This window comes from Lithobates pipiens, unplaced genomic scaffold (genome assembly GCF_037356315.1).
Source record: "Lithobates pipiens isolate NorthernLeopardFrog02 unplaced genomic scaffold, aLitPip1_a1.2 Scaffold_19, whole genome shotgun sequence".
NCBI lineage: Eukaryota > Metazoa > Chordata > Amphibia > Anura > Ranidae > Lithobates > Lithobates pipiens.
The window spans coordinates 174,971,327-174,998,689 of NW_027507764.1; the positions used below are offsets into that span (position 1 = coordinate 174,971,327).

The 27,363-nt window shown below is 46.7% G+C and overlaps 1 protein-coding gene across 1 annotated transcript in view; it reads left to right on the forward strand.

Moving 5' to 3' along the window:
• Positions 1-4,118: 4,118 nt before the first annotated feature.
• MTURN (maturin, neural progenitor differentiation regulator homolog) overlaps positions 4,119-27,363 on the forward strand; it is a 47,877-nt gene continuing 24,632 nt past the window's right edge. The window contains exon 1 of the mRNA XM_077491493.1: positions 4,119-4,677. Within this exon, the coding sequence (XP_077347619.1) occupies positions 4,516-4,677 (162 nt within the window). The 5' untranslated portion in view covers positions 4,119-4,515. The remainder of the gene's footprint in view (positions 4,678-27,363) is intronic.

The following is a 27,363-nucleotide window of genomic DNA, read 5'->3' on the forward strand; positions in this document are numbered from 1 at the left end:
CCGCATACTTGAGGGAATCAGGCCCATCCTCAGGCAGAGCGCTTGGCTGGGGGCTAGGTCAGTTCTTTAATATGGGAGAGCCATGCCAGCAGGGGGTTGGGTGGAATATGGAGTGCTGAGGAGGGGGTCTGGGTGGTGCTCTGCCTCCAGGCTGGGCTCGGGCTGTCTTGGGAATATCCTATCAGTGTCAAGTGGTTTGAGAAGGAATCTTGCCTAAGGAGCAGCAGGGAGCAAAGAGGACAGAGTGAGTACGTCTGCACACTCAGGGATTCACAAGGTGAGAGACTGCCACATGTAGCAAGTTCAGTAAAACAGCTCTGTGCTTATCCCTGCCTATCCCTTTTCCTGGGAGTTCTTCAGAGCAGCCAAGTGGGCTGGTTGTCCCTACAGGCAGTATGCAGCTTACAACTTGCTGTGCTGTTTTCTAAAGGAGACTGAGAGCTCCTAGTTCTTAAGGCACTTTTTCTTTTGATCACTAAAGGCTGTCGGTGTCCAGGAAGGAGGACAATTTAAGATTGTGTACATAGGAAGGAAGTTGTCCCTATTCATTGTTCTGGTCAAAGCTGGGCATCCCATAACCCCTTTACCTCATCCAAATTATTATCCCTAATAAAACTACAAAACCAAGCTCAGAGACTGTTTTCTTGTGTCCGGATAGTAGTGGTAAAATGCTTGTTGCCTGGCTGTGCAGGACTAGTGGAACCAGTCACCAGCAGTTTCTGCTGTGGTAGTGCTACACATGGGTGCCAAAAAATGTGATGTTATTAGGCATTCAGTTGATTTATTTATTATTTTAGGCTGTATGCACATGGGCGCATTTGCCTGTGCAGGTTAAAGCAGACCTTCACCCTCGTGAGGGACTCTCCTCCTCTTAATAATGAGAACACCCCCCGCAGCACAGATTTGGGGGGGGGGGGGGGTGTTGTTGTTTTTACTTAATTTTGTTTTTCCTGCTAAAAGCCTTGGCCTATCCCCCTATCTTCCATCATTCGTCTGGGCGAATTAAGCCAGTGCCTCCTGGGATGCATGACGTGCAGTCCCATTCAGTAAGGGGGAGGGGGCGGGTCTAGCACACCTACATCCTGAAAAGCCGGCAGGTGTGATGAAGCAACATGGTGGCTCAGGACCTGTGCAGCGGCTGCAGAGAGGAGGATCTCAGCAGGACAACGCTAGATCTGCTGGCTAGGTGAGTATCCTTACCGTGCAAAACACAGGATCTGGTAAGCAGGGGAGAGAAAAGGCTGAAGTTCCTCTTTCACTTTCAGTGATCTTGGGTGCATTAGGTCTGTGCGTGTGTGCTACTTTCCACAGATACCTGCATACAGCTGCCTTCACCCATTCAGTGGCTGTAAGCAACTCTAGGACATCAGAAGTACAGTGTCTTTATGCAGATGTTCCCATTTGCATGTAGACATATGGTGTTTAGAAGCACATGCATGTAAACTTATTCTATTGGCACATTTATGAAACCACTGAAAAAGTTTTCATGACCAGGTGCATGAGCCCTTAGGGCTCATTCGGGCGGGTGCTGCGACCCATCATGTGTGCTGTGCCGATGTCTTCTGCACCTGCTCAGAAGTGGATGCAGATGCAGCAGCCGCACTAGTTCCCCACCAGGTGGAAGTGTGCAGATTCCATCGCAGTTATTCTAATAGTGGCTGTAGAATCTGCCTACTGTCAATCACAGGCAAGGTGGACATAATAGGGAACTAGTCTGAGTTTCCCATCAGGCTCTACCCACCCGACAACTCAGATTAACAGCACCTGCACCTATTGAATGGGTGGAACCTGATAGGGTACTTTGGGACTAGTTCCCCATCAGGTCCACCTTGCATATGATTGAGAGTGGGCGGCTTCCAAAGGCTATTGGCCTGAATAGAAGCTATGAATCTGCCCACTGTCAATCAAAAGTAAAGCTAACCTGATGGGTAACTAGTTTCTCAGTTCCCCATCTGCCTCTGCCCACCTCTAGTTTAAAAATTCTTGGCCATATACATGTTAGTGTGACAGTGCAGAGGCTGGGGAGGTAGCACACAAAGGAGGGAATGTCCATACTGTGCCTGCATTGATGGATTCATGTACCTGTCTATGACAGGTACATGAATCGGGTGCAAACAGGATTTCAAAAGGGTGTCTAGGATACCTTTTTATGAATTTCTTAGTATGTCTTTATAAAGACATACAAATGTGCCTGTGTGCATCTAGCTATGCCGTTAAAGCAGAACTAAAGTAAGGACTGCTCACCTTCCCAATGCTCCCTCGATGGCATTGGATGATGTCACCCGTGTGCATGTGCAGAACCTAGTCACGCCAGCACACAAGATCAGTAAGCTGAGCTGTGCATGCAGTTTTGATCAAAGATGAAGAATGCCATTGCCGTTTACATACCTCCATTAAGCTTGATTGGAATACTTCAAGAAAATTGCTAAGAGAGGCCCAGCTATTACTGGTCACCTTCACCATCACAGGAGGGAACTCTCAAACTCTGAGCTAAGAGATACTGCATTTGGAGAGACCGAGAGAGAGAGAGGGTGGGCATGTGAGGGGGTTTGTTAATAGCTGGGCCTCTCTTAGACCCCTTTCACATTGGATCGCTTTGCAGGCGCTACAGCGCTAAGAATAGTGCCTGCAGAGTGTCCTGAAAGAGCCGTTGCTGTCTCCAGTGTGAAAGCCCCGAGGGCTCTCACACTGGAGCGGTTTGCTGTCAGGACGGTAAAAAAAGTCCTGCTAGCAGCATCTTTGGATCGGTGAAGGAGCGGCATATACACCGGTAAAGCGCTATGTAAATTGGCAGCGCTAAATAAGTACCTGTAATAAATAAATAAAAATAAAATAATGTGAGCTGGTCACATGTAAAAACAGACTTGCTGGTTATCAGCAGCCCTTTCCTCACATGCTGTCTCTGAGTGAGGAAAGGAGAGCCAATAACTGGTGAGGCTGACAGCACAGTGAGTATATTTTTACACTGATCATTAAGGCCTTGGTCATCAGTGCAACTCATCAGTGCCCATCAGTTCAACTTATCAGTGCCACCCCATCAGTGCAACTTTGTTCAACTTACAAGTACCCATCAGTGCAGCCTCGTCAGTTCAATTTATCAGTGAAACTTATCAGTACCCATCAGTGCCACCTCATCAGTTTAACTTATCAGTGCCCATCAGTGCAGCCTCATTAGTTCAACTTATCAGTGCAATTTATCAGCACCTATCAGTACAACTTAGTGCAACTTATCAGTACCCATCAGTGCAGCCTCATCAGTTTAACTTATCAGTGCCCATCAGTGGAGCCTCATCAGTTCAACTTAGGCACTGATAGGTGCTGATAAATTGCACTAAGTTGAACTGATAGGTGCTGATAAATTGCACTAAGTTGAACTGATAGTGCAATTTATCAGCACCTATCAGTGCCTATCAGTTCAACTTAGTGCAACTTAGCAGTACCCATCAGTTCAGCTTATCAGTGCCGCCCCATCAGTGCAAGTTATCAGTACAGCCTCATCAGTTCAATTTATCAGTGCTGCCCCATCTGTGCAACCTATCAGTACCCATTAGTGAAGCCTCATTAGTTCAACTTATCAGTGCTGCCCCATCTGTGCAACTTATCAGTACCTATCAGTGCTGCCCCATCAGTGCAACTTATCAGTACTTATCAGTGCCCATCAGTTCAACTTATCAGTGCTGCCCCATCAGTTCATCCTCATTAGTTCAACTTATGAGCGCCTCCCTCTCAGTTGAACTTATCAGTGCTTCCCCATCAGCACACATCAGTGAAGAAGAAAAAATACTTGTTTGCAAAATTTTATAACAGAAACAGAAAAACGTTTTTGTTTTATTTTTTCAAAATGTTTGGTGTTCTTTTTCATTTGTTTAGGAAAAGCTAAAACCCCCAGTAGTGATTAAACATCACCAAAAGAAATCCCTATCCATCTCGAAACAATGATACAAATGTCATCTAGGTACAGTGTTGCATGACCCCACAATTGTAATTCAAAGTGTGACAGCGCTGAAAGCTGGCCTGGGCAGGAAGGGGGTATGGAAGTGGTTAAAGGGCAACGCTGGGAAGAGATGAAGATGCGGATAACCACCTGTACGCTGCCATTGGCGCAGGAATACGCACATAGGTCTCCGCATACGTATCGGGTAGACGCTGCTCTCGCTCTGCCCGATTATACCCAATGGATGCCGCAGAGGGAGCCGAGCTGGCATCCCGTAGGCTTCCATCTCCCGGCGGAGTAGCCGGTTGGGCGCCGCCTTGGTGACGTCACGGCGACTACCACCCCAGCTGCTGTCAAGGCAGGGCCAGCCGTGACGTCACCAAGCTGCATCGCCCGCGTCACACAGCAGCAACCCAACCCGCATCTGTGTTCGGGGCGGCCGGGGCGACGAACAATACCCCGAGTATCAGCTGCATCGCCGCGGCCTTCCCTCTTCCCTCCCAGTCCGCTCCATGAGCAGCATGTAAACAATGCAGACATAGGCGACCGGCAGGGGAGCTCAGCACGCCGCGGGGGCCACCATGGATTTCCAGCAGCTGGCGGACGTGGCGGATAAATGGTGCTCCAACACCCCCTTCGACCTCATCGCCACTGAGGAGACCGAGCGGAGGATGGATTTCTACGCCGACCCCGGGGTCTCCTTCTACGTGCTGTGCCCGGACAACGGCTGCGGCGAGAATTTTGTGAGTGCGGGCAGAAGAGGAAGGGGGTGTGATGATGAGGATGGTACCCATCACAGTGCCATGTACTTCCCCGGGGATGTGATACAGGCAGGACAGGGCCCGGTGACTGGGCTCTATACACCCAGGAGCCTCATATCTCTCCATTCTGTATGGAGGAACAGGCAGCCCTAGAGGAGACAGACATACATACAGTGCAGGGCACCCAGGGACTAGGCCTCATTCACCACGACCAGCATACATGCTGCACCATTGCCAGGCATACACTTGTATCCTTCCTGTATTCACGAACAGGCTGGCAGTGCTGGAAGAGAATGCCACACACAGGCAGGACAGGGCCCGGTGACTGGGCTCTATACACCCAGGCGCCTCATATCTCTCCATTCTGTATGGAGGAACAGGCAGCACTAGAGGAGAGAGACACACATACATGCATACATACATACAGTGCAAGGCACCCAGTGACTAGGCCTCATTCACCACGACCAGCATACATGCTGCACCATTGCCAGGCATACACACAGGTATCCTTCCTGTATTCAGGAACAGGCTGGCAGTGCTGAAAGAGAATGCCACACACAGGCAGGGCAGGGCCCAGTGGCTGGGCTTCATACACCGGCCTCTGCTAACATTGTGCACTACTGCCAGAGATATATATATATTATAAAATGTCCTTCTTGTATCCAGGAAGTAGCTGGTAATAGCTCTGCCACAGGAGGGTGACCACACAGGAGGGAGGGTGACAACACACACACTGAGGACCTACAATGCCATGCAACACATTTCTCCTTCCTGTGTTCAGGAACATGTGGCTGGTAATGGCAGTGCTTTGGAAGAATGCCATACATAGACAGTACAGGGCCCGGTGAGTAGGCCTTATACACCAAAGGTCTGATATCTGCTGCAGAAATGCCAGGCATTCCGAAAATCTATTCTTGCTGTATTCAAGATCAAGAACAGGCAGCTGGTAATGGCAGCACTAGAGGAGAATGCCATACATAGACGGTACAGGGCCTGGTGACTCGGCGTTATACACCAGTGGCCTGATATCTGCTGCAGAAATGCCAGGCATACAGGCATTTATCCTTCCTGTATTCAGAAACAGGCAGCTGGTAATGGCAGCACTTATAGGCGTGCCGAGGGGGTGTGCCTGGACACACCCTAATCCCCTACTGCCCAGGCTTCCCCCAACACCACAGTACTGCTGGCCTCATTTCTCTCCTCTCCTCTCCCCCCAGCTACTGCAGGGGATGTTTCAGGATGGAGAGTTGGGGAAGGGGATAGTAAATATGCTATTTACCACCGCCTTCCTTTCCTAAATAAACACAGGCTCTGCCAGGCATACATATATTTATCCTTCCTGTATTTAGAAACGGGCAGCTGGTAATGGTAGCACTAGCACACAGGGGGCAAATAGTGACCAGTGACTAGGTTGTATACTACAGGGGTCTAATATGTACTGCAGTACTGCCAGGCATACATATTTATTCTTCCTGTATTCCAACTGGTAATGGCTGTGCTTCAAGAGGATGACATACACTGGGAGCCTAAACTGTTCTGCAATCAATTTTATCCTCCCTGTATTTAAGAACAGGCACCTTGTCCCAGTGTCCATGTCATCCTCTTGAAGAACAGCCTTACCAGTTGGAATACAGGCAGCACTAAATATGCTACACTAGGTATTAGTATAGCTGTCACTGGTCACAAATCTTTATTCTTCATGTATTCAGGAACCAACTGGCATTGGCTGTGCTACAGAAGAATAACATACACTGGGAGCCTAAACTGTTCGGCGTACAATTTCTCCTTTTTGTATTTAGGAACATGCAGCTGGTAATGACAGCACTAGAGGATAATGCCATACACAGTATAGGGAACCCAGTGACTCTGCTTTATACACCAGAGGCTTGATATCTGCTGCAGAATTGCCAGGCATACAGACATTTATCCTTCCTGTATTTAGTACCATGCAGCTGGTAGTGGCAGCACTACAGTAGAATGCCATACTTAGTCTGTACAGGGCACCCAGTGACTAAGCTTTATACACTGGGGATCTGATAAGTGCTGCAATACTGCCATACTGAACTTATTACTCCTGTACTCAGCAACCAACTGGTAATGGCTGTGCTGGGGGGGGGGGGGGGGGGTGATGACATACACTGGAGGCCTAAAATGTATTATATACAGTAGTACATTTTGGAACATGCAGTTGGTAATGATGGTGCTAGAGGAATATGCTATGCCTAGGCAGTACATGGACCAGCAACTAGGCTTTATATACATATTTTAACTGTATTGAAGAACATGCAGTTGGTAATTGCTGTGCTAAAGGAGAATGCCACAAATAGGCAGTGCAGGGCTCAATGACAAGGCTTTGTATACCTGGGCTGATATATATGGCAGTACTGCCAGGTAGACCTACATTTATCCTTCCTGTACTCAGGAACCAACCGGTAAGGGCAGTGCTAAAGTAGAATGTCATAGGTAGGGGTCCAGCAACTAGGCTCTACACACAGTGGTTCTGACTGCCAGGCAAACGTACATTTATCCTTCCTGTATTCAGGACCATGCTGCCAATAGGCAGTACAGGGCACCCAATGACTCACCTTTAGACCAGTGGTGGTCTGATATGTATTGCAACACTGCCAGGCAAACATACAGTTATCCTTCCTGTAGTCAGGAACGGACAGATGGTTGTGGCAGAGGAGCTGGGCAGTACGGGGCCCAGTGAATTGTTGGGCCAGTTCTCTAGAACCATGTTTGATACACTTGAGAGCCTGTTCTATAATATTATTTTTGACTAATGTACAGAGTAGGTCTCCAGGTCCTTCTTCACCCCTCCCTAATTGCTTGGGCTGGGATTGGCATGCAGAATGTAATAATCTGTATAGCCAATTTAAATGGATGCCAGCTAACCTACCAAAATGTAATTGGAGTGTACCCTCACAAACACAGACAAAATGTGCAGACTCCATGCAGATTGTGTTCTGGGCAGGGTTCAAACCAAGGACCCCATTGCATCAATTCATAGGTGCTAACCACTAAACCAATGTGCTACCCTTTCTTGATATTGGGGACATCAAGTGAGATCCCTGACATCCCAAAGGACTGCACATAAAATTCAACAAAAGTATGCTAAAGTAAGCTGTTAGAAACTGAAGATATGGTCAGAAATTCCATTCATGCTTGAAGAATTGGCCAGAGAATGCAGACATGTTATAGGAGTTGGGGACTGGGGACATTCTGCAGAAGACATTTACAGACTAGAGATGTGTTTCAAGAGATGGTCATAGGCCTTGTTTACACAAGTGTATCTAAGCGATCATCCTTCTGAAGGGCAGTGTTTGCCCGTACAGGGTGCATCCGCATGTAGGTAGTCACAATAATGTCTTTTGGGACACAGTGATGCAGTGGCTGCATGTCCAGTGGTCCCAGTTTGGCAGCTGTGCAGGTGCATGTTCCTGACAGCAGATCACTGATAGGACACATAAAAAAGATTTTAATTCCTCCCATAGGAAAAATGCAGACATGCTGAGGTTTTTTGCAGTGCAGCTCTCTGCGCTGCATGTCAACACTTGTCATTTTGTAACACTTCAATAGAGTATATACTTAGGTGTGAGAAACAGAGTATTGTCTGCAGGGGCCCTGACAGCCACAGTTTTAGGACCACATGTTTGGCACCAGGGATTTATGTGCTGCAGAATTGCCAGGCAGATATACATTTAATCTACTTCAGTTGCAGCTTGTGTGTTTTTTTTGTTTTTTTTTTTTTTTTTGCAGCCAGGCGCATGGACGGGGCCGCCCTGATCTACCTGTATTTAGGAACATGCAGCTTGTAATGGCTGTGCATTTGCTTTATAATATTAGCAGGCATTATTTCCTCTATCCCTTCCTCAAACCAACAGCTGCTGCCCCCTTTGGCATAAAACTGTCTCTGGTCACACCCCTATGAAGTGCACATAGTCTGCTTCCCTTGTATGGACAGATCCCAATAAGTGGCCTTACATTAACAGCTGTTATTTCCATTACTGTTCTTATCTTGCTGTGTTGATTAAATATGCTTTAAAGGAGATGTGTGGGAATATAAATAACTAAACATAAATACTCCTCTCCCTGTTACAGCATCAATCCCATGCTGCAGCTGTCCCCTGCCACCTCTAAGCCCAAGAACTGAGCAATCACATGACTGCTGATCGCTCAGTTCTCAGTCTTCTCTGAGCAGAGAACGGTGACCCTTGGTTACCGTTCTCTGGCTGTGGATGGGGCAGGAGGGGCTGGCTCAGGCTCTCAGCGGCACACTGAGGGGCTGAGCAAGCTGTCGATCAGACATCTGGGTGGTTTTTCTCATTGTCAGGATCCTTCCAGAGCCTAGAGCTTTAGCATGCTGTTGGCTGATTCTGGATCACAGGAGTGCAAAAGTAAGTGCAATCCTGCGACCCACAAGAGAAGTATGGCTAAAAAAGCTTCAACCATAGTTCTCTTTTAAAGCAGACGTTAATAAAAAAGAAAAAAAAAGGCTAGGTTGCGCTTTTTAGTGGAAAGGACTTTTCATGTACACTGCCTGCGGCACATGCATAGCTCAATGTCCACTCCGAGAACTAGAGTAGGAGACAGCAGTTGGGATAATGTAACTTTAGTGCACGTGTATGGGAGTTACATTATCAGTGGGTGTCCAGTGGTCAGAGAAAAGAGATGTTGGATACAGAAGTGCTGAGGAAGAGCACAGAACAAGACAAAATAGGGTCAGCTATAGACGGAGCAAATTTCTTTCCTGCAACCACGGGTTGCAGGAAAGAAGTTTGCTCGATTACCCCATCAACACAGTGTTGGGGAAACCCTCACGTTGAACCATTGTCTTCTGACGGCGGGGGTGAAGGCAGGAGAAGCTGTCCCCACTGGGAAAACACAGTAATTATTATTGCATGTAAAATCTGGCAGGTTGGTTGTACCGATCGATCAACTTGGGTACATTTAGCCTGCCCATAAATGGTTCGAATCTCTACCAATTCCCGCTGAACCGGCTGAGATTTGAACCGCCTGTGGTCGTCAAGGAGGCTTTTATACTCCCTGGATTTCAGGTTTAAAGCGGTAGTAAACCCGCTTTTTTTTTTTTTTTATTAACACCTGCAAAGCAAAAGGCATAATGAGCTAGTATGCACCGCATACTAGCTCATTATGAAATACTTACCTTAGAACGAGGCCCCGACATCTGGCACGATCCACGCCGAGGGAGCTGACATGCTCCCTCTGCGTTTCTTCGCGCGGGAGATTTCATTCCGGCCGGCCGGACACTGCCGGATTTTCAGGCCGAGAATCCCCTCGTGCGCATGCGCCGCTGCAGTCAGCGGCGCATACCGAGGGGAATATCTCCTAAACCGTAAAGGTTTAGGAGATATTTTTTTTTTACCTACAGGTAAGCCTTATTATAGGCTTTCCTGTAGGTAAAAGTAAAAAAAAAAAAGAGTATACAACCACTTTAATCTCCACTTTATCATTCATATATTTGTTTATAAGTTTCAGGGAATTGCTGGAAAATATTTACACTGTGACAGGAGAAATGTGTTCATGTTTGGCCTCCTCCATGCCTGGCTGTGCGGCTTCTGCAATTCACTCAGTATTAAAGAAGGGCGGGTATGTTTATTATGTACATGGAGAGCCTAGTCACTGGAATGTCAGCAGGACAGCTAGGCAAATACAATATAGGATGAGAGGTCAGCAGCTGCAGCCCAGTTGAAGTCACAGATGGATATTTACTTGGACATTGTTCTAACAACTTCCATGTATCTACATATGGCTAGTTGGCACCAGAATCAGACAGCACTGCCCAATTGAAGCTGTAATCTAAAAAACGTTGTTTGGAACCAATGACTTGTATTTGGCAGTCTCCTGAGCATCTCCAGTATCGGGGCTCATCTCCAGTATCAGGGCTCATCTCCAGTATCAGGGCTCATCTCCAGTATCAGGGCTCAGTGCACAGGGATCATCTCCAGTATCGGGGGGGGGGGGGTTCAGTGCACAGGGATCATCTCCAGTATCGGGGGGGTTCAGTGCACAGGGCTCATCTCCAGTATCGGGGGGTTCAGTGCACAGGGCTCATCTCCAGTATCGGGGGGGTTCAGTGCACAGGGCTCATCTCCAGTATCGGGGGGGTTCAGTGCACAGGGCTCATCTCCAGTATCGGGGGGGTTCAGTGCACAGGGCTCATCTCCAGTATCGGGGGGGGGGGGTTCAGTGCACAGGGCTCATCTCCAGTATCGGGGGGGGGTTCAGTGCACAGGGCTCATCTCCAGTATTGGGGTGGGGTTCAGTGCACAGGACTCATCTCCAGTATCGGGGGGCTCAGTGCACAGGGCGCATCTCCAGTATCGGGGGGCCCAGTGCACAGGGCTCATCTCCAGTATCGGGGGGGCTCAGTGCACAGGGCTCATCTCCAGTATCGGGGGGGGCTCAGTGCACTGACGCGGCCAGTGGTAAGGAGGATTTCAGCCAGAGTAGGAAAACAAAGCTCAGAGCAGACTGCCTAAGTAAGCAGCTAGGGTGGGAGCGTTCGTTGTAGTTTATCTTTGGAGGTCCATAGAGGGTGTTTGGTATGCTTTGTTTGTTTAAAAGTACAGTGGCCTTTTAAGCCGCCTTTTCACCAACCCTTTTTTTTGGCAAATGCTTGTTTTCATTGTTGTCAAAAAGGCTAGACGCCCCGTATTCAGGTGTCCGGCCCCTTGTCTGGTGCCGGGCACCTGAATTACAGTGGCAGGGTTTTATTTGGAAGCGCCTGATTAGAGCCGTAGGCTTTCTAAATGGTAAGCAACAGGCGCAATGCTGTGCATTCGCTGTTTACTCAGTGTTATGTTAGGAAAGCGAATAAATCGCTTTCCTAACACTGACCCGCCTCTCAGCCAATCAGGTGCTTGGGTCTGGTTACCTGTCACCTGAATGGCTGAAACAACCGGCGCTGTGATTGGATGCCTGCTGGAGAGGACCGAAGACATCAAGGACGTGGATGACGCCACAGTAACCTGCTGCGAGACAGGTAAGTCCCGACTCCCATGCGATGCACGCTGGTGGCAATTGATTGGGCACACTGGTGGCAATTGATGGGTACAGTAGCTGTGTTTGATGGGCACAGTGTCTGCAATTGATGTTGTTTTTTTTTTTTTTTCAGTTTGTTTGGGCTCTCCGCACTGCCACAGTGTGAAAGGGGTCTAAATGTAGACAAGAATGGTCACATGCTCCTGTATATCCAACCATCTCCTGAGGTCTGTGGCGGTGATAAATCCATATATTTAAGCATAACTTCTCATTGTATTTGTGGCCTAATTGGTGTCCTAGGAGGTTGGTTGTGGAAGAGCTGAATATTAATACTCTAAGCTTTCAAACTAAAGAGAAGCTGCCAAAATCTACTTACATTTTACTGTAAGATTTAACTTTTAAAATAGGGTTGGATCATTTGACCAGCAGTAAAGGGGAAAGCAATTGAACAATTCAAAATATAATTTATGTTACCTGAAATGGGTTGTCTAAGGAGGTCTATGATGACTAGGCCTAGGACATAAATACTCTTAGTACCTCTTTTATAGTTAAAGCGGTTGTATGTGCCGCTTTTGTGATATTTACCTACAGGTAAGCCTATAATTAGTCCTATAAAAAAAAGCCCGTAACATTAATATCTCTTAAACATGCACCATTTAGGAGATATTCATCCTGCATGTGGCCGCTGATGACAGCGCACATGCGTTCTGAAATTCCGGTGTATCGTGCCAGAACTTCAGAACTTGTTGCCGGAATCGAGGGCTCCCACACACATGCAAACCCAGATGAAACGCTGGGGGAACATGTCAGCCCCCACAACGGTGATTGGGTGCTGCGGCAGGGGCTTTCTTTCTAAGGCAAGTATTTCATAATGTGTTGGTAGGCAATGCCATTATCTTTTTTTTTTCTTTTGGGGGGGGGGGGGGGTTCCCCAGGGTTTATTACTGCTTTAAAATGTAATATTTAGCCCACACATTTTTACTTTTGATTGTAGTTCACTTTTGCATTTACTTTTCACATTAGCTGAGAATTGCAACACGTTCCTACCCTGCCCCTTCACACAACAGAGACAAGACCCTTGTCCTATTTATTTCTATTTACATTTGCTCAGTGGACTTAATTTGAGACATATTAAAGTTGAACTTTAGACAAAAATCGAAATACACAGATGAAAAATAAATTTCAGATACAGAACCTTGGATTACGAGCATAATCCGTTCCAGAAGAATGCTCTATAATCCAAAGCAAGTTTCCACATAGGAATCAATGGAAACACAGATAATTTGCTTCAGTGTCACTGCTAGTGTATGCAGTACCGCATGTGGCCAGAGGTGGGGGGGGGGCAGAGACACTCAAACACTCGGAGACCACTTGGAGACACTCTCTCCAAGTGTCACCGGCGCCCCCGCTCCTCTGGCCAAATGCGGTACTGCACACTCCAGAGGCTTGAATCCTGCTCGACTTGCAAGACCATGCTGGTAAACCGAGCCAGGATTAAACAAAAAAACAGGTAACTCTGAAACTCATAAACCACGTTATTCGTAATCAGAGGTTTTGCTGTAGCTCTTTTTTCTGGAAGGATTTGTCATTCTTTCCATCCAGTCCAGTCCTTTCCATCCAGTGTGTGTGTGCGTTTTTATATACTGTACAAAGGCTTTTGGCAGGTGATAAAAATGCTGTAAATAAGAATGCTTTCAAAGATAGAAGTATTTTACATATCATGTGCACTAGCCTAAGAGACATGCATTATTTTTTAATTCCCTCCCACTGCTTTCTTCTGCTGCTCTGCAAGGATTGGCTGTTCCACACCTCAGCATGATTTGGCATGCTGAAGTCATGTGGGGACTTTTCTGGGTTTTGACTGGATGTTAGTGATCATAGCAGAAGTTCAGTGTAAGAAATACACAGGAGAAAATTTATGTTGATAAAGGGAGTGTAGAGGTGGGCGGGGAGTCTACTGACATCATGACTCCACCCACTGAGCCCTGGAAAACTGACCCACTCACAAAATCTGCAGTTTTTCGGATCTTGTAGCAGACAGAGGGGAGACATTTAACAATGTTAAGTATACATGCAGGAGGAATGTATATCCTTCTAGATAACCAATATTGCAGTAGTTTAGAAAGGATGAGAGTGGGTTTACATCCACGTTAAGTTTTCAAAGCTGACGTTTGGTAACTCAAAACCTTCAGCTCCCTCCACATGTTCTCTATGGGATTATGGTCTGTAGACTGGCTAGGCCACTACAGGACCTTAATGTGCTCCTTCTTGAGCCACTCCTTTGTTGCGTTGGCCCCATGTTTTGGGTCATTGTCATGCTGCAATACCCATTTTCAATGCCCTGGCTGAGGGAAGGAGGTTCTTACCCAAGATTTGATGATACGTGGTCCCGTCTTTTTTTTTTTTTTTTTTTTTTAAAAGCCAGCAGCTACAAATACTGCAGCTGCTGACTTTTAAAATAGTGACACTTACCTGTCCAGCGCGCCCGCGATGTCGGCACCCGAAGCCGATCTCTAGATCGTCTCTCGGGTGCTGCCGCCGCCATCTTGGGTATGGGAATCAGGAAATGGAGCCTTTCGGCTTCATTTCCCGGTTCCCTACTGCGCATGCGCGAGTCGCGCTGCGCAATAAGGACGGTCCCCGCTGCCTCTGGGATCTGTGTGTTTCCCAGCAGGCAGCGGGGCACTTGCGGAAAGGGGCAGGCACTTGCGGAAAGGGGCGTAATCTACGCCCCTTTCCGCAGAGAGCTATCCCGGAAGTGGGTGCAGATACCTGTACTGTACAGGTATCTGCACCCCCCTCCCCCCTGAAAGGTGCCAATTGTGGCGCCGGAGGGGGGGAGGGTTCCGATGAGCGGAAGGTCCACTTTAGGGTGGACCTCCGCTTTAATGTGGTGAAGTTGTCCTGTCCCCTTAGAAGCAAAACACCCCCAAAGCATAATGTTTCCACCTTTCCACTTCCATGTTTGTCGGGATGGTGTTCTTGAGTCATAGGCAGCATTCCTCCTCCTTCAAACACAGCAAGTTGAATTGATGCCAAAGAGCTTGATTTTGGTCTCATCTGACCACAAAACTTTCACCCAGTTCTCCTCTGAATCATTCTGATTGATGTTTAGAAAAATTTCAGACGGGCCTGTATGTGTGCTTTTTTGAGCAGGGGATCTTGCAGGCGCTGCAGGATTTCAGCCCTTCCTGGCGTAGTTTGTTATCAATTGTTTTCTTGGTGACCATGGTCTCAGCTGCCTTGAGATCATTGACAAGATTCTCCCATGTAGTTCTGGGCTGGGCATGGAGCCCCAGACAGAGGGAGATTGACAGTTATTTTTTCTTTCCTTTGCGAATAATCGCACCAACTTTTGTCACCCTCTCACCAAGTTGCTTGGCGATTTTGGTCTTGTAGCCCATTCCAGCCTTGTGTAGGTCTACAATCTTGTCCCTGACATCCTTGAACAGATCTTTGGTCTTGGTCATGGTGGAGAGATTGGAATCTGATTGCTTTTGTGTACAGGTGTCTTTTTTTATTTTATTTATTTTTTATACAGGCAACAAGCTGAGATTAGGAGCACTCCCTTTAAGCCCCTGTTCACATTGGGGCTATTTGAAATGCGATTTGACATGATTTCCAAAAGTAGTTCCTGCACTACTTTTGGCGACTTTGAGGGTGATTTTAAATAGACCTCTGGATAGGCAAATATAGTTCTCACTGAAAGGGACGTTCTCTGGTGAGAGAGATCTCCTAAGCTTGAGATGTCTTGGATACTTAAAATAATATCTTATGTCACCTACAGTCTAAATGTAGAAGACATAGATGTTAACACTTGAATTTAGGTTTGTTAAGTTTAGTTCTTATGTATATTTATTTTGTGAACTTGGCCTGAGTCTGGGTCTTCAGTCCCAAATCCTAGGTTTGGATTATAGTAATCCTCTTTTTTTTTATTTTTTGCTCCCTTATGGCTCCTTTACATACTTCCCGATACATTATTTAGAAATTGAGTCTCCTTTTGGAAAAGCATGAGCCTTTTGATTTATTTTGACTTGTTTGGTTTAGGCATAGTGTTGGTTCAATGAGATAATTTATGTGTTAAAAATAAACACAAAAATAGACAATAAAATATGAGAGCTGCGCGCTCTAAAAAAAAATCTAAGTGTTGTAATGTTCGGGGGACCAGGTAGACCGCAGGACACAGGCTTTTCATACAACAAACGGTTTATTAACTTAAATAGCTTTACAGCAGCCAAAAACAAAAGGAAAAAGATTTGTAGTCTCACCGACTTGCAAAGTCCAGAACAGCTGTCCTTATCAGAAACAGAGCTTGGTCTTGATGGCAGGTAGCTTCTCCTACCAGGAGCCTTCCAAACAGGACACTGCTGTCCACTTCATTTGCTGCAACCCAAAACAAACGCCAAACACCATCCACCATGTGTTCTCCACTCCTCCACACCCATCTACAACTTCCTGTCTTGCCTTTTAAAGACACTTCCTCTAACAGGTGGGTTAATCAATTTTCATTCCCTAAAGAGAGCACAACCCAAACAGAGGGGAAATATAGCGTCCTTCCAGGACCCAGCCACGGCGTCCATTACATATCCCCCCCCTGTGCCCCAACGCCAAGGAGGTGGAGGCAACAGTGGAGCTCAAACAATGGACTCGGGAGAGGGCATCTGCGTTTTGATGCAGTCTCCCGGGCCTATGCTCCACTACAAACTTAAATTCCTGGAGTGCCAGGAACCACCGGGTAACCCTGGCATTAGTCCCTTTTCCCTGTCTCAGCCATGTTAAAGGGGCATGGTCAGAAATCAACCTAAACTTCCTCCCCAAAAGGTAATATCTGAGGGATTCCAGAGCCCACTTAATGGCCAGACACTCTCGTTCAATTATGGCATAGTTTTTCTCCGCTGGTGTTAACTTCCTGCTGAGGAAGACTATCGGGTGTTCCTCGCCATGAATAACCTGTGACAACACCGCTCCCAATCCTACATCGGAAGCATCAGTCTGGACAATAAATTCTTTTGAAAAATTGGGTGCTACAAGGACAGGGTGTTGGCACAGCGCCGACTTGAGCTCCAAAAAAGCCTTCTCAGCGTCTGCATTCCACTCCACCATGACCGATTTCCGACCCTTAGTCAGATCGGTCAACGGAGCCGCCAACGTGGCAAAGTTGGGTACAAACCTCCTGTAGTATCCCACCATGCCCAGGAATGCACGTACCTGCTTTTTTGTGAGGGGGCGGGGCCAATTCTGTATAGCCTCTATCTTGTTGACCTGAGGTTTCACTACCCCTCTACCCACGATATAACCCAGGTATTTCACCTCCTCCATTCCCAAAGCACATTTTTCAGGGTTTATTGTAAACCCCTCCTTCCAAAGAGAGTCCAGCACTGCCTGCACTTTGGGCAAATGTGATTCCCAGTCTTTGCTAAAAATGACTATATCGTCCAAGTATACTGAGGCATACTTCCGGTGAGGTCGTAAAATCCTATCCATTGCTCTCTGGAAAGTGGCTGGAGCAGTTTGCAATCCAAAAGGCATCCTTTTGTACTGAAAACTCCCCTCTGGGGTAGAAAAAGCAGTTTTCTCTCTAGCAGCCTTAGTCAACGGTATTTGCCAATACCCCTTGGTAAGGTCTAACGTAGTGATATACCTGGCTGGACCTAGTCTCTCGATAAGCTCATCTACCCGGGGCATAGGGTAGGCATCAAACCGGGAAACTTCATTAAGTTTCCGGAAATCATTGCAGAATCGCAGAGTCCCGTTGGGCTTCGGTACCAACACAATCGGGCTCGACCACTCACTCTGCGATTCCTCAATAATCCCTAGGTCTAACATCTTTTTTACTTCCTCTGAAACGGCCTTCCTTTGAGCCTCTGGGATGCGGTAGGGCCGGACAAAAACTTTGACTCCTGGTTCTGTGACAATATCATGCTCTACGACACTAGTGAGCCCGGGCAAGTCTGAAAATTTTTCTTTATTTCTCTGCAAGAACTCCTTTGCCTGCTGACTTTGGGTTTTAGACAGGGTATTTGCTATTTGGACACTCTCCACCCCAACCCGAGGCTCAAGTTTTGTACTAGCCAGGGAGGTCGCTGGTTCCCTGTCTGTCCAGGGCTTTAACAAGTTTACATGATATATCTGGAAGGGTTTCCTCTTGCCTGGTTGGTGGACTCTATAGTTTACCTCTCCCATTTTTCCCACAACCTCGAAAGGGCCTTGCCATCTGGCCAAGAATTTACTTTCCACAGTGGGAATCAACACTGCTACTTCGATCCCCCACTTGGAAGTTCCTAATTTTGGCTGCCCTATTATAGACCTGTCGTTGAGCCTCCTGGGCTTTTTGTAAGTGTTCCTTAACTAGCGGCATCACAGTTCGGATCCTCTCCTGCATTTGAGAGACATATTCAAGAACACTTTTATGCTGGATTGGTTCACTTTCCCATTCTTCTTTAACAAAGTCCAGTAGTCCGCGAGGTCTCCGCCCATATACCAATTCAAAGGGCGAAAACCCAGTGGAGGCCTGGGGCACTTCTCGGATAGCGAACAGGAGAGCTGGTAACAAGCAGTCCCAGTCTTTCAAATCCCTTTGTACCACTCTCTTGAGCATAGACTTAAGGGTCTTATTAAAACGTTCTACCAATCCATCTGTTTGGGGATGGTAGACCGATGTGCGCAGCTGTTTAATCCGGAACAGTTTGCATACATCAGCCATAACCTTCGACATAAACGGGGTGCCCTGGTCTGTGAGTATTTCCTTGGGAAAACCTGTCCGTGTAAACAACTGGAATAACTCCCGTGCAATAGCCTTAGAGGAGGTATTCCGCAGGGGTAGCGCCTCAGGATATCGAGTGGCATAGTCAAGGATCACTAGTATGTAAGAATGACCTCGAGCCGACTTTACCAAGGGACCCACTATATCCATGGCTATCCTCTCGAATGGGACCTCAATTATGGGTAGAGGGACCAACGGGCTCCGGAAATGGGTTGCCGGAGCGGTCAACTGACAGGTGGGACAAGAGGTACAGTATCTCCTTACCTCTGCTTTCAAGCCTGGCCAGTAAAACCGGTCGGCGATCCGTGCCTCCGTCTTTTCAACTCCCAGGTGTCCCCCTAACACATCATCATGGGCCAGGTCCAGGACCTTGCGTCTATATTGTTGGGGTACCAATAATTGTTCTACCACATTTTCTCTCACTTTAGTAACCCGATAAAGCAATTCATTACGTATTGAAAAATGTGGCCACCGCTCATTAGCACCTGGCTCTTGGGGCTCCCCATTTATTACTACAACCTGTTCCCGTGCCCTGGCCAAAGTGGGGTCCTGCATCTGGGCAGTACCAAATGCCCCCTGGGGAACACCCAAATCTGGCAAGTCAGGGGTAGAGGCCATTTCCTCATCGTCTTCCCCCAGCATTACCTGAAGCGGGGAAGGTTCCCCCCCTCAGTGTTCAGGTAGGTCTGAGAACCCCACATATTGACATCTTTAACAGTATCAGCACTATTTTCATCATTATTAACCAAAGTCTTGGCGTTTTTATCAACTGGGTCCATATTATGAACATGTGGCATCTCAGGGTTATTACCCTCTACAACAGGAACAGAGGGACTAGTTTCTTCCCAGTCTCTGGACCTTTCAGATAGTTCTCCTTGTCTCCAAAGTTTTGCAAATAATGGACAGTCTCGTCCTATGATAACGTCATGTACCAAGTTCTTTACCACCCCCACCTCTTGAGTACCAGTGCCACATGCTGTGGAGATGGACACCGAGATGAGAGGGTACTCTCTAGTGTCCCCATGAATGCACACAACCCGCAAAATTTTGCTTACCGGACCGATCTTCCCAATTACTCTAGGGTGAACCAGGGTTACCATGCTTCCAGAGTCCAGCAAGGCCCATGCAGGGTGGTGGTTCACTTGGACTTCACACTCAAAATTCCTCTCTCCAAGGTCAAGATGTGTTGTACACGATTTATGGGCATAAAAAGACCCCCTCCGAAGAACCCCGCATTCCATGGGTTCTTCCTGCAATGGGCAGTGGGCCCGGGTATGGCCCCAGGCATGACATCGCCAACATTGTACATCCCCTCCTCTCCGATCAGGAACAGGTCGCTGAGGGGGTAACGGGTGGGACTCTTGGCCTTCCGGGGTGTTGGTTCCAGGGCTCCTGGGGACATCCGTTCGAAGGGCGGCAGTTGGTCGGAAGGGCCGTGGCCGACTGGGCCCTTGACGCTTGGTGGGGCCAAGCAGATCCTCCACCACCGTATATCGTTCCACCATCTCAACAAGGCCGTTCGCGGTTTTGGGGTCTCCATGACTGACCCACCGTTGAAGGTCACCTGGCAGTGACCTTAAGTACCGGTCCAGCACGATCCGCTCCACAATTTGGGGGCCAGACAACACTTCGGGCTGTAGCCATTTTTTTACTAGTTGCACCAGGTCATGCATTTGAGATCGCGGTGGCCGGTTTGAACGATACTTCCATTGGTGCACTCGTTGGGCCCGAACGGCCGTAGTCACCCCCAACCGAGCCAGTATTTCTGCCTTTAGTTTTTGATAATTTTTAGCATCTTCTGGTGGTAGGTCAAAATAGGCTTTTTGAGAATCTCCGGTGAGGAAGGGAGCAATTAAGCCGGCCCACTGGTCCTGGGGCCACCCTTCTCTCTCTGCCGTCCTCTCAAATGTTGCCAGAAACGCCTCTACGTCATCACTCGGGGACAACTTCTGCAAGAAATGGCTTGCCCTTATGGTCACCTGGTTGCCAGGGGCAACGGCCACTTGTTCACGGACCTGAGAAAGCTGCTGCACTGCTTCTTTTAAGGCCGCCATCTGATCCTGCATAACCCCTTGTTGGGTCGCTTGCTGGGCTGCTAACTGGGCCACCAACAGGCGAGTATTTTCTTGCTGCAAAGCCAGTGCCTCGTTGTGCTGCGCTGATTAGCTTCCTCATGGCGGGTCTGCGCTTGTATATTTGCCAAGGACAGCTGTTTAATTAGCTCCTCCATTGTTTCAGCTTTCCGCAGTTGTGCAGCTTTAACCCAGGACATAAATTCACTGTACTGTCCCTTTAAATGTCAGTTCAAATTCACAAAAAAAAAATAAAAAAAAAAATAGCAAGAAAAAAATGCCTGTTACTTTGTTCTGCCCGCATTCGAGCACCACTTGTAATGTTCGGGGGACCAGGTAGACCGCAGGACACAGGCTTTTCATACAACAAAGGGTTTATTAACTTAAATAGCTTTACAGCAGCCAAAAACAAAAGGAAAAAGATTTGTAGTCTCACCGACTTGCAAAGTCCAGAACAGCTGTCCTTATCAGAAACAGAGCTTGGTCTTGATGGCAGGTAGCTTCTCCTACCAGGAGCCTTCCAAACAGGACACTGCTGTCCACTTCATTTGCTGCAACCCAAAACAAACGCCAAACACCATCCACCATGTGTTCTCCACTCCTCCACACCCATCTACAACTTCCTGTCTTGCCTTTTAAGGCTGGGTTCACACCGCTGCGGGGGGAGAACCGGATGTGATTCGCACAGCAAATCACATCCGATCTCCGTAGCGCTGCGAGTTCAGCCATACAGATAGTATGGCTGAACTCGCAGCGGTCCCGCAGCAAACTCGCACGGGACCCTTTTTTGGGTCCGCAACGGAATCGGATCGCATGGGGGTTCACACCATGCGATCCGATTCCTGTGCGAGTCGGCAGATCGCACTGCGATATGCCGACGGATCTGGGGGTGTCATTAACATAACATTGACACCCCCAGCCGTCCGCATAGGGCAGTGTGAACTGCCGGCGGGAGGTATGCGATGCGGGAAAACGCCGCGGATTCGCGGCGTTCCCGCATCGCAGCAATGTGAACCTAGCCTTAAGACACTTCCTCTAACAGGTGGGTTAATCAATTTTCATTCCCTAAAGAGAGCACAACCCAAACAGAGGGGAAATATAGCGTCCTTCCAGGACCCAGCCACGGCGTCCATTACAGTGTCAATAGTGAAAAATGTGACAATACGAGAGTCAACATTAACCACTTCAGCTCCGGACCAATAAACACCTTAAGGACCAGAGGTCTTTTTGCAATTTCGCACTGCGCTGCTTTAACTGGTAATTGCGCGGTCATGCAATATTGCACCCAAACGAAATTTGCGTCCTTTTCTTCCCACAAATAGAGCTTTCTTTTGATGGTATTTGATTGCCTCTGCGATTTTTTTTTTTTTGCGATATAAATGGAAAAAGAGCGAAAATTTTGAAAAAAAAAGATATTTTCTTCTTTTTGTTATAAGAAAAATCGAATAAACTAAATTTTAGTCATACATTGAGGGCAAAATTTATTTAGCCACATGTCTTTAGTAAAAAAAATGTCAATAAGCGTATATTTTTTGGTTTGCGCAAAAGTTATAGCGTCTACAAACTAGAGTACATTTTCTGGAATTTACACAGCTTTTAATTTATGACTGCCGATCTCATTTCTTGAGGTGCTAAAATGGCAGGGCAGTACAAATCCCCCCCAAATGACCCCATTTTGGAAAGTAGACACCCCAAGGAAATTGCTGATGGGTATGTTGAGCCCATTGAATATTTATTTTTTTTGTCCTAAGGGATTGAATAATGACAAAAAAAAAAAAAAAAAAAAATTTTTTTACAAAAAGTTGTCACTAAATGATATATTGCTCACACATGCCATGGTTATATGTGGAATTGCACCCCAAAATATATTCCGCTACTTCTCCCGAGTATGGCGATACCACGTGTGTGGGACTTTTTGGGAGTCTAGTCGCGCAGGGCACCCCGAAAACCAATCACCACCTTCAGGATTTCTAAGGGTGCAAATTTTTGATTTAACTCCTCACTACCTATCACAGTTTCGAAGGCCATAAAATGCCAAAATAGCACAAAACCCCCCAAAATGACCCCATTTTGGAAAGTAGACACCCCAAGCTATTTACTGAGAGGCATGTTGAGTCCATGGAATATTTTATATTTTGCCACAAGTTGCGGGAATATTACAAACTTTTTTTTTTTTTGCACCAAGTTGTCACTAAATGATATATTGCTCACACATGCTATGGGCATATGTGAAATGACACCCCAAAATACATTCTGCTGCTTCTCCCGAGTACGGGGATACCACATGTGTGGGACTTTTTGGGAGTCTAGTCGCGCACGGCACCCCGAAAACCAATCACCACCTTCAGGATTTCTAAGGGTGCAAATTTTTGATTTAACTCCTCACTACCTATCACAGTTTCGAAGGCCATAAAATGCCAAAATAGCACAAAACCCCCCGAAATGACCCCATTTTGGAAAGTAGACACCCCAAGCTATTTACTGAGAGGCATGTTGAGTCCATGGAATATTTTATATTTTGCCAAAAGTTGCGGGAATATTACAAACTTTTTTTTTTTTGCACAAAGTTGTCACTAAATGATATATTGCTCACACATGCTATGTGCAGAAGTCAAATTACACCCCAAAATAAATTCTGCTGCTTCTCCCGAGTACGGGGATACCACATGTGGGGGACTTTTTGGGAGCCTAGCCACGTACGGGACCCCGAAAACCAAGCACTGCCTTCCGGATTTGAATATAAAATGCTATAAAAAACAAACTAACCAGAGTCACCCGTAACACTTATACGGTGATCAGTGGTGAAAGGGTTAACTAGGGGCAATCAGGGGGTTCAAATTTTTATTAGGTAGTATATGGGGGTCCCTGGCGCTATATAAAAACCTGACGGGGAACCTAAATAACTAACTGGCTAACCAGCGTCACCAGTGACACTTATACTGTGATCGCTGGTGAAAGGGTTAACTAGCAGCAATCAGGGGGTTAAAGCCATTATTGGGTAGTATATCGGGGTACCTAGCGCTATAAAAACCTGGCGGTGAACCTAAAAAAATAACTAGCGACACTAGCGACACTGATGCAGCGTTCAGAAAAATTATCGCTTAGTGACACTGGCAAAAGGGGGTGAAAGGGTTAACTAGCGGAAATCAGGGGGTTAAAACCATTATTGGGTAGTATATCGGGGTACCTAGCGCTATAAAAACCTGGCGGTGAACCTAAAAAAATAACTAGCTACCTAGCGACTGTAGCGACACTAATGCAGCGATCAGAAAAACGATCGCTTAGTGACACTGGCAAAAGGGGGTGAAAGGATTAACTAGCGGCAATCAGGGGGTTAAAACCATTATTGGGTAGTATATCGGGGTACCTAGCGATATAAAAACCTGGCGATGAACCTAAAAAAATAACTAGCTACCTAGCGACACATGCAGCGATCAGAAAAATGATCGCTTAGTGACACTGGCAAAAGGGGGTGAAAGGGTTAACTAGCGGCAATCAGGGGGTTAAAAACATTATTGGGTAGTATATCGGGGTACCTAGCGCTATAAAAACCTGGCGGTGAACCTAAAAAAATAACTAGCTACCTAGCGACTGTAGCGACACTAATGCAGCGATCAGAAAAACGATCGCTTAGTGACACTGGCAAAAGGGGGTGAAAGGGTTAACTAGCGGCAATCAGGGGGTTAAAAACATTATTGGGTAGTATATCGGGGTACCTAGCGCTATAAAAACCTGGCGGTGAACCTAAAAAAATAACTAGCTACCTAGCGACACTAGCGACACATGCAGCGATCAGAAAAATGATCGCTTAGTGACACTGGCAAAAGGGGGTGAAAGGGTTAACTCTAGGGGCAATCAGGGGGTTAAATCTTTATTGGGGGGTGATAGGGGGCTACCCTGGACCTAACACTAACTGTCCTGACAGTTTTTACTGTCACAACTGACACTGAATGCATTGATCAGTAAAGAAATGATCAATGCAATCAGTGACACTGTGACAGGGGGGGCGGGGGGGGGATCGGGGGGGGTTTGTGTGCCTGTGTGTACCTACATGTCAGTGTAGTGTTGGTGCACACTTACTTTTACTGTTCTCCTCGTAGTCCGGTCAAAAAGACCGCCCCGAGGAGAATGACATCACTTCCTCCTTCCTGTGTAAACAATACACAGGGGAGGAAGCTTCTCATTGGCCAGGAGCGATCCAGAGGGGGTGGCCGAAAACCAACGGCCATCCCCTCATCACGGAGCGCTCCTGGACCGAATCGGACCGCCGTAACCAGCGGGAGGGGGTCCGATCGGACCCCCCACCCGCTGGAAGGCAATCACGTAGATGTACGTGATTATGCCTGCCTGTGCCATTGTGCTGACGTACAATGGCAATACGGCGGTCCTCAAGTGGTTAATGTCACGCACACACGACCGGACTTTCCGGCAGAAAAGGTCTGACGGTCTTCCCGACGGACTTCAGAATGACCGGACTTGCCCACACACGAACGGACTAAAGTCCGTTCAGTATGAACATGATGATGTACGACGGGACTAGAAAAGGAAGTTCAATTGCCAGTAGCTGTCCTTGCATCGTATTTGGTCTGTCGGACCAGCATACAGACGAACGTTTTTACCAATAGGAATTGAGTCCGTTGGACAGATTTGAAACATGTTCTATTTGTAGGTCCGCCTGAATTTTTTTAAGAAAAAGATCGGATTATCCCACACATGATCGGAATATCCGACGTAATGATTCCGTCAGACCTAGTCTGCCGGAAAGTCCGGTCATGTGTACGTGGCATAAGGGTTGTTGAGTCCCAAGAAATAGGTAGGCAACATGAACAATATGTCCTTCGAAGTATTGCTAATAGGTAATAGACTAAGTGTTTGGAGTCCTCCTTGCACAGGTGACAAATTCACACCAACATGCAAAGTGTATCCACCACCACATAAAGTGCACACTTACCAGCTATCACAAGCTGGATCAGTTGTGGCTAATGCCCAGCCAGGGCCTTTGTCTCCAGGAATGGCAAGCAACGACTCTGATCAGAACAGCCTCCAAACACCACTGTAGGCGGATGGACATATATTATCACAGAAGCTCAATAGGATCCAGGCCTCGGTTCTCATGATCACGGTAACCCAAAGGGAAAAGGTTCGCCATAGGTAAAACTAGACTAGTAATTTATTAAATAAAACCGTATCACTTACAAAGAGATAATCCAGCCTTTTCTGCCAGTTTCCGGATGGGGTAAAGCGATTTGGAACTTTTGGGCTTTTTAATAAGAATTTTTACTTATTTTTTTATATAACCACTTCTTATTGCTGTTTTTTTAATTTTGTAGTTTTGGATCTGACCACTGGGGGCCACTTTCCCTAAGTAATAGTGACTCCATGACCCTGTGTTGATTTTGGTGGCATCTGTATGGTGCTAATTGGTTGTTTAGTATATATATATATATATATATATATATATATATATACCCTTTAGTCCCCTTTTTTTTTTTTTTCTTGGGGTATTAGAACCTACTTGGAACAGCTAGTTTTCCATTATTTAGCCCCAAGACCGCCATTCATATTAATAGGTGTTTTGCTAGTTTGACCATTAGAGGTCGCCTTGCTAGCTTAAGACTAGGAGAGAATGGCCTAATAATGTGACCCCCCTATGGATCCTTTTAGGTATATCCTATTTTGGGAGATTGCAAGATAGGTAGAAATGCTTTCTATAGTATGGGCATGCCAGGGTGTACAGTTTTCTTGACTTGTTTGGTGAGGGCCGGGTATCCCACAAAGATACGATAGAGAGGAAGCTTTGAGTCTGACAAATCGAGTGCGGGAAATTCCCCTTCTCCAAAATGACGAATGTGAGAGACTGCCCGAGGTTGACCAAGGCGTGGTTGTTATGGTCTATAGTATTTAATGTGGTGAGTCAGCACACCGCCCGTGCCCTTAGACGACGGCAGATTGTAACGAAATTCGTCGGGTGGAGTGATGTGCTGACATCACCGCGCTTCTGCGATCCCGGAAGGATGAGCTTTTGTGTATTAGCGAGCTGGCTATACATTTTATATATGCGGTTTTATGCTTTCCAAATGTAAGTGCAATCTTTTATGCTACAATTAAAGTTCCATATGTTTTTACACTATGGGGAGTTTTATATTTTTCTGGGGGAACTTCAATGTGTGTGTGATACCCTGAGATCGGACTTCATGCTGTATGGGTTCCGAGGAGGGCTGCAAGCGCGATTGAGTTACGCTCGCTTGCTGATCATATGCGCTACATATCTCGTGTGTGTGGGGGGGGGGGGATTTACCAATCATATACCTTCTCTGGGTGGATAAAGGCCCTGGCTGGGTATAAGGCACAAGTGCTATTGGCCTCTTTTTATAAGAGGTCCATGAAAGCTGGTAAGCAGGCATTGTTACGGTGGAGGTCACATTATACTTTTGGTGTTGGATGGTGTCAGCATCATGGGAATGATCCTTCTTGATCACAATTGGACTCAATATTTTCATTTTATATTTTTCATTGTCACACAGGTGTATCGCTAGTATTTTTGATTAATTGCCTGGGTGGACTTTTTTGCATTAGCACATTCTTTCTTCATTGTTTGGATTTTTATTTAATGTACTCAGCAAATGTTTAGTGCAGCTCCACTTTTACCTTGGTTTATTTAGTGTGTCTATCTCACAGTTGAGTTGATGCTTTTGTAAACCTTTACATATTTGAGCGTAGGTTTTCTTTTTTTTTTTTTTTTTTATAATAGACATTTCTTTTCTTACATCAGGGGACACAGAGCCATAGTAGTTATGTGGGTTATAGGGCCACTGATAGGTGATGGAC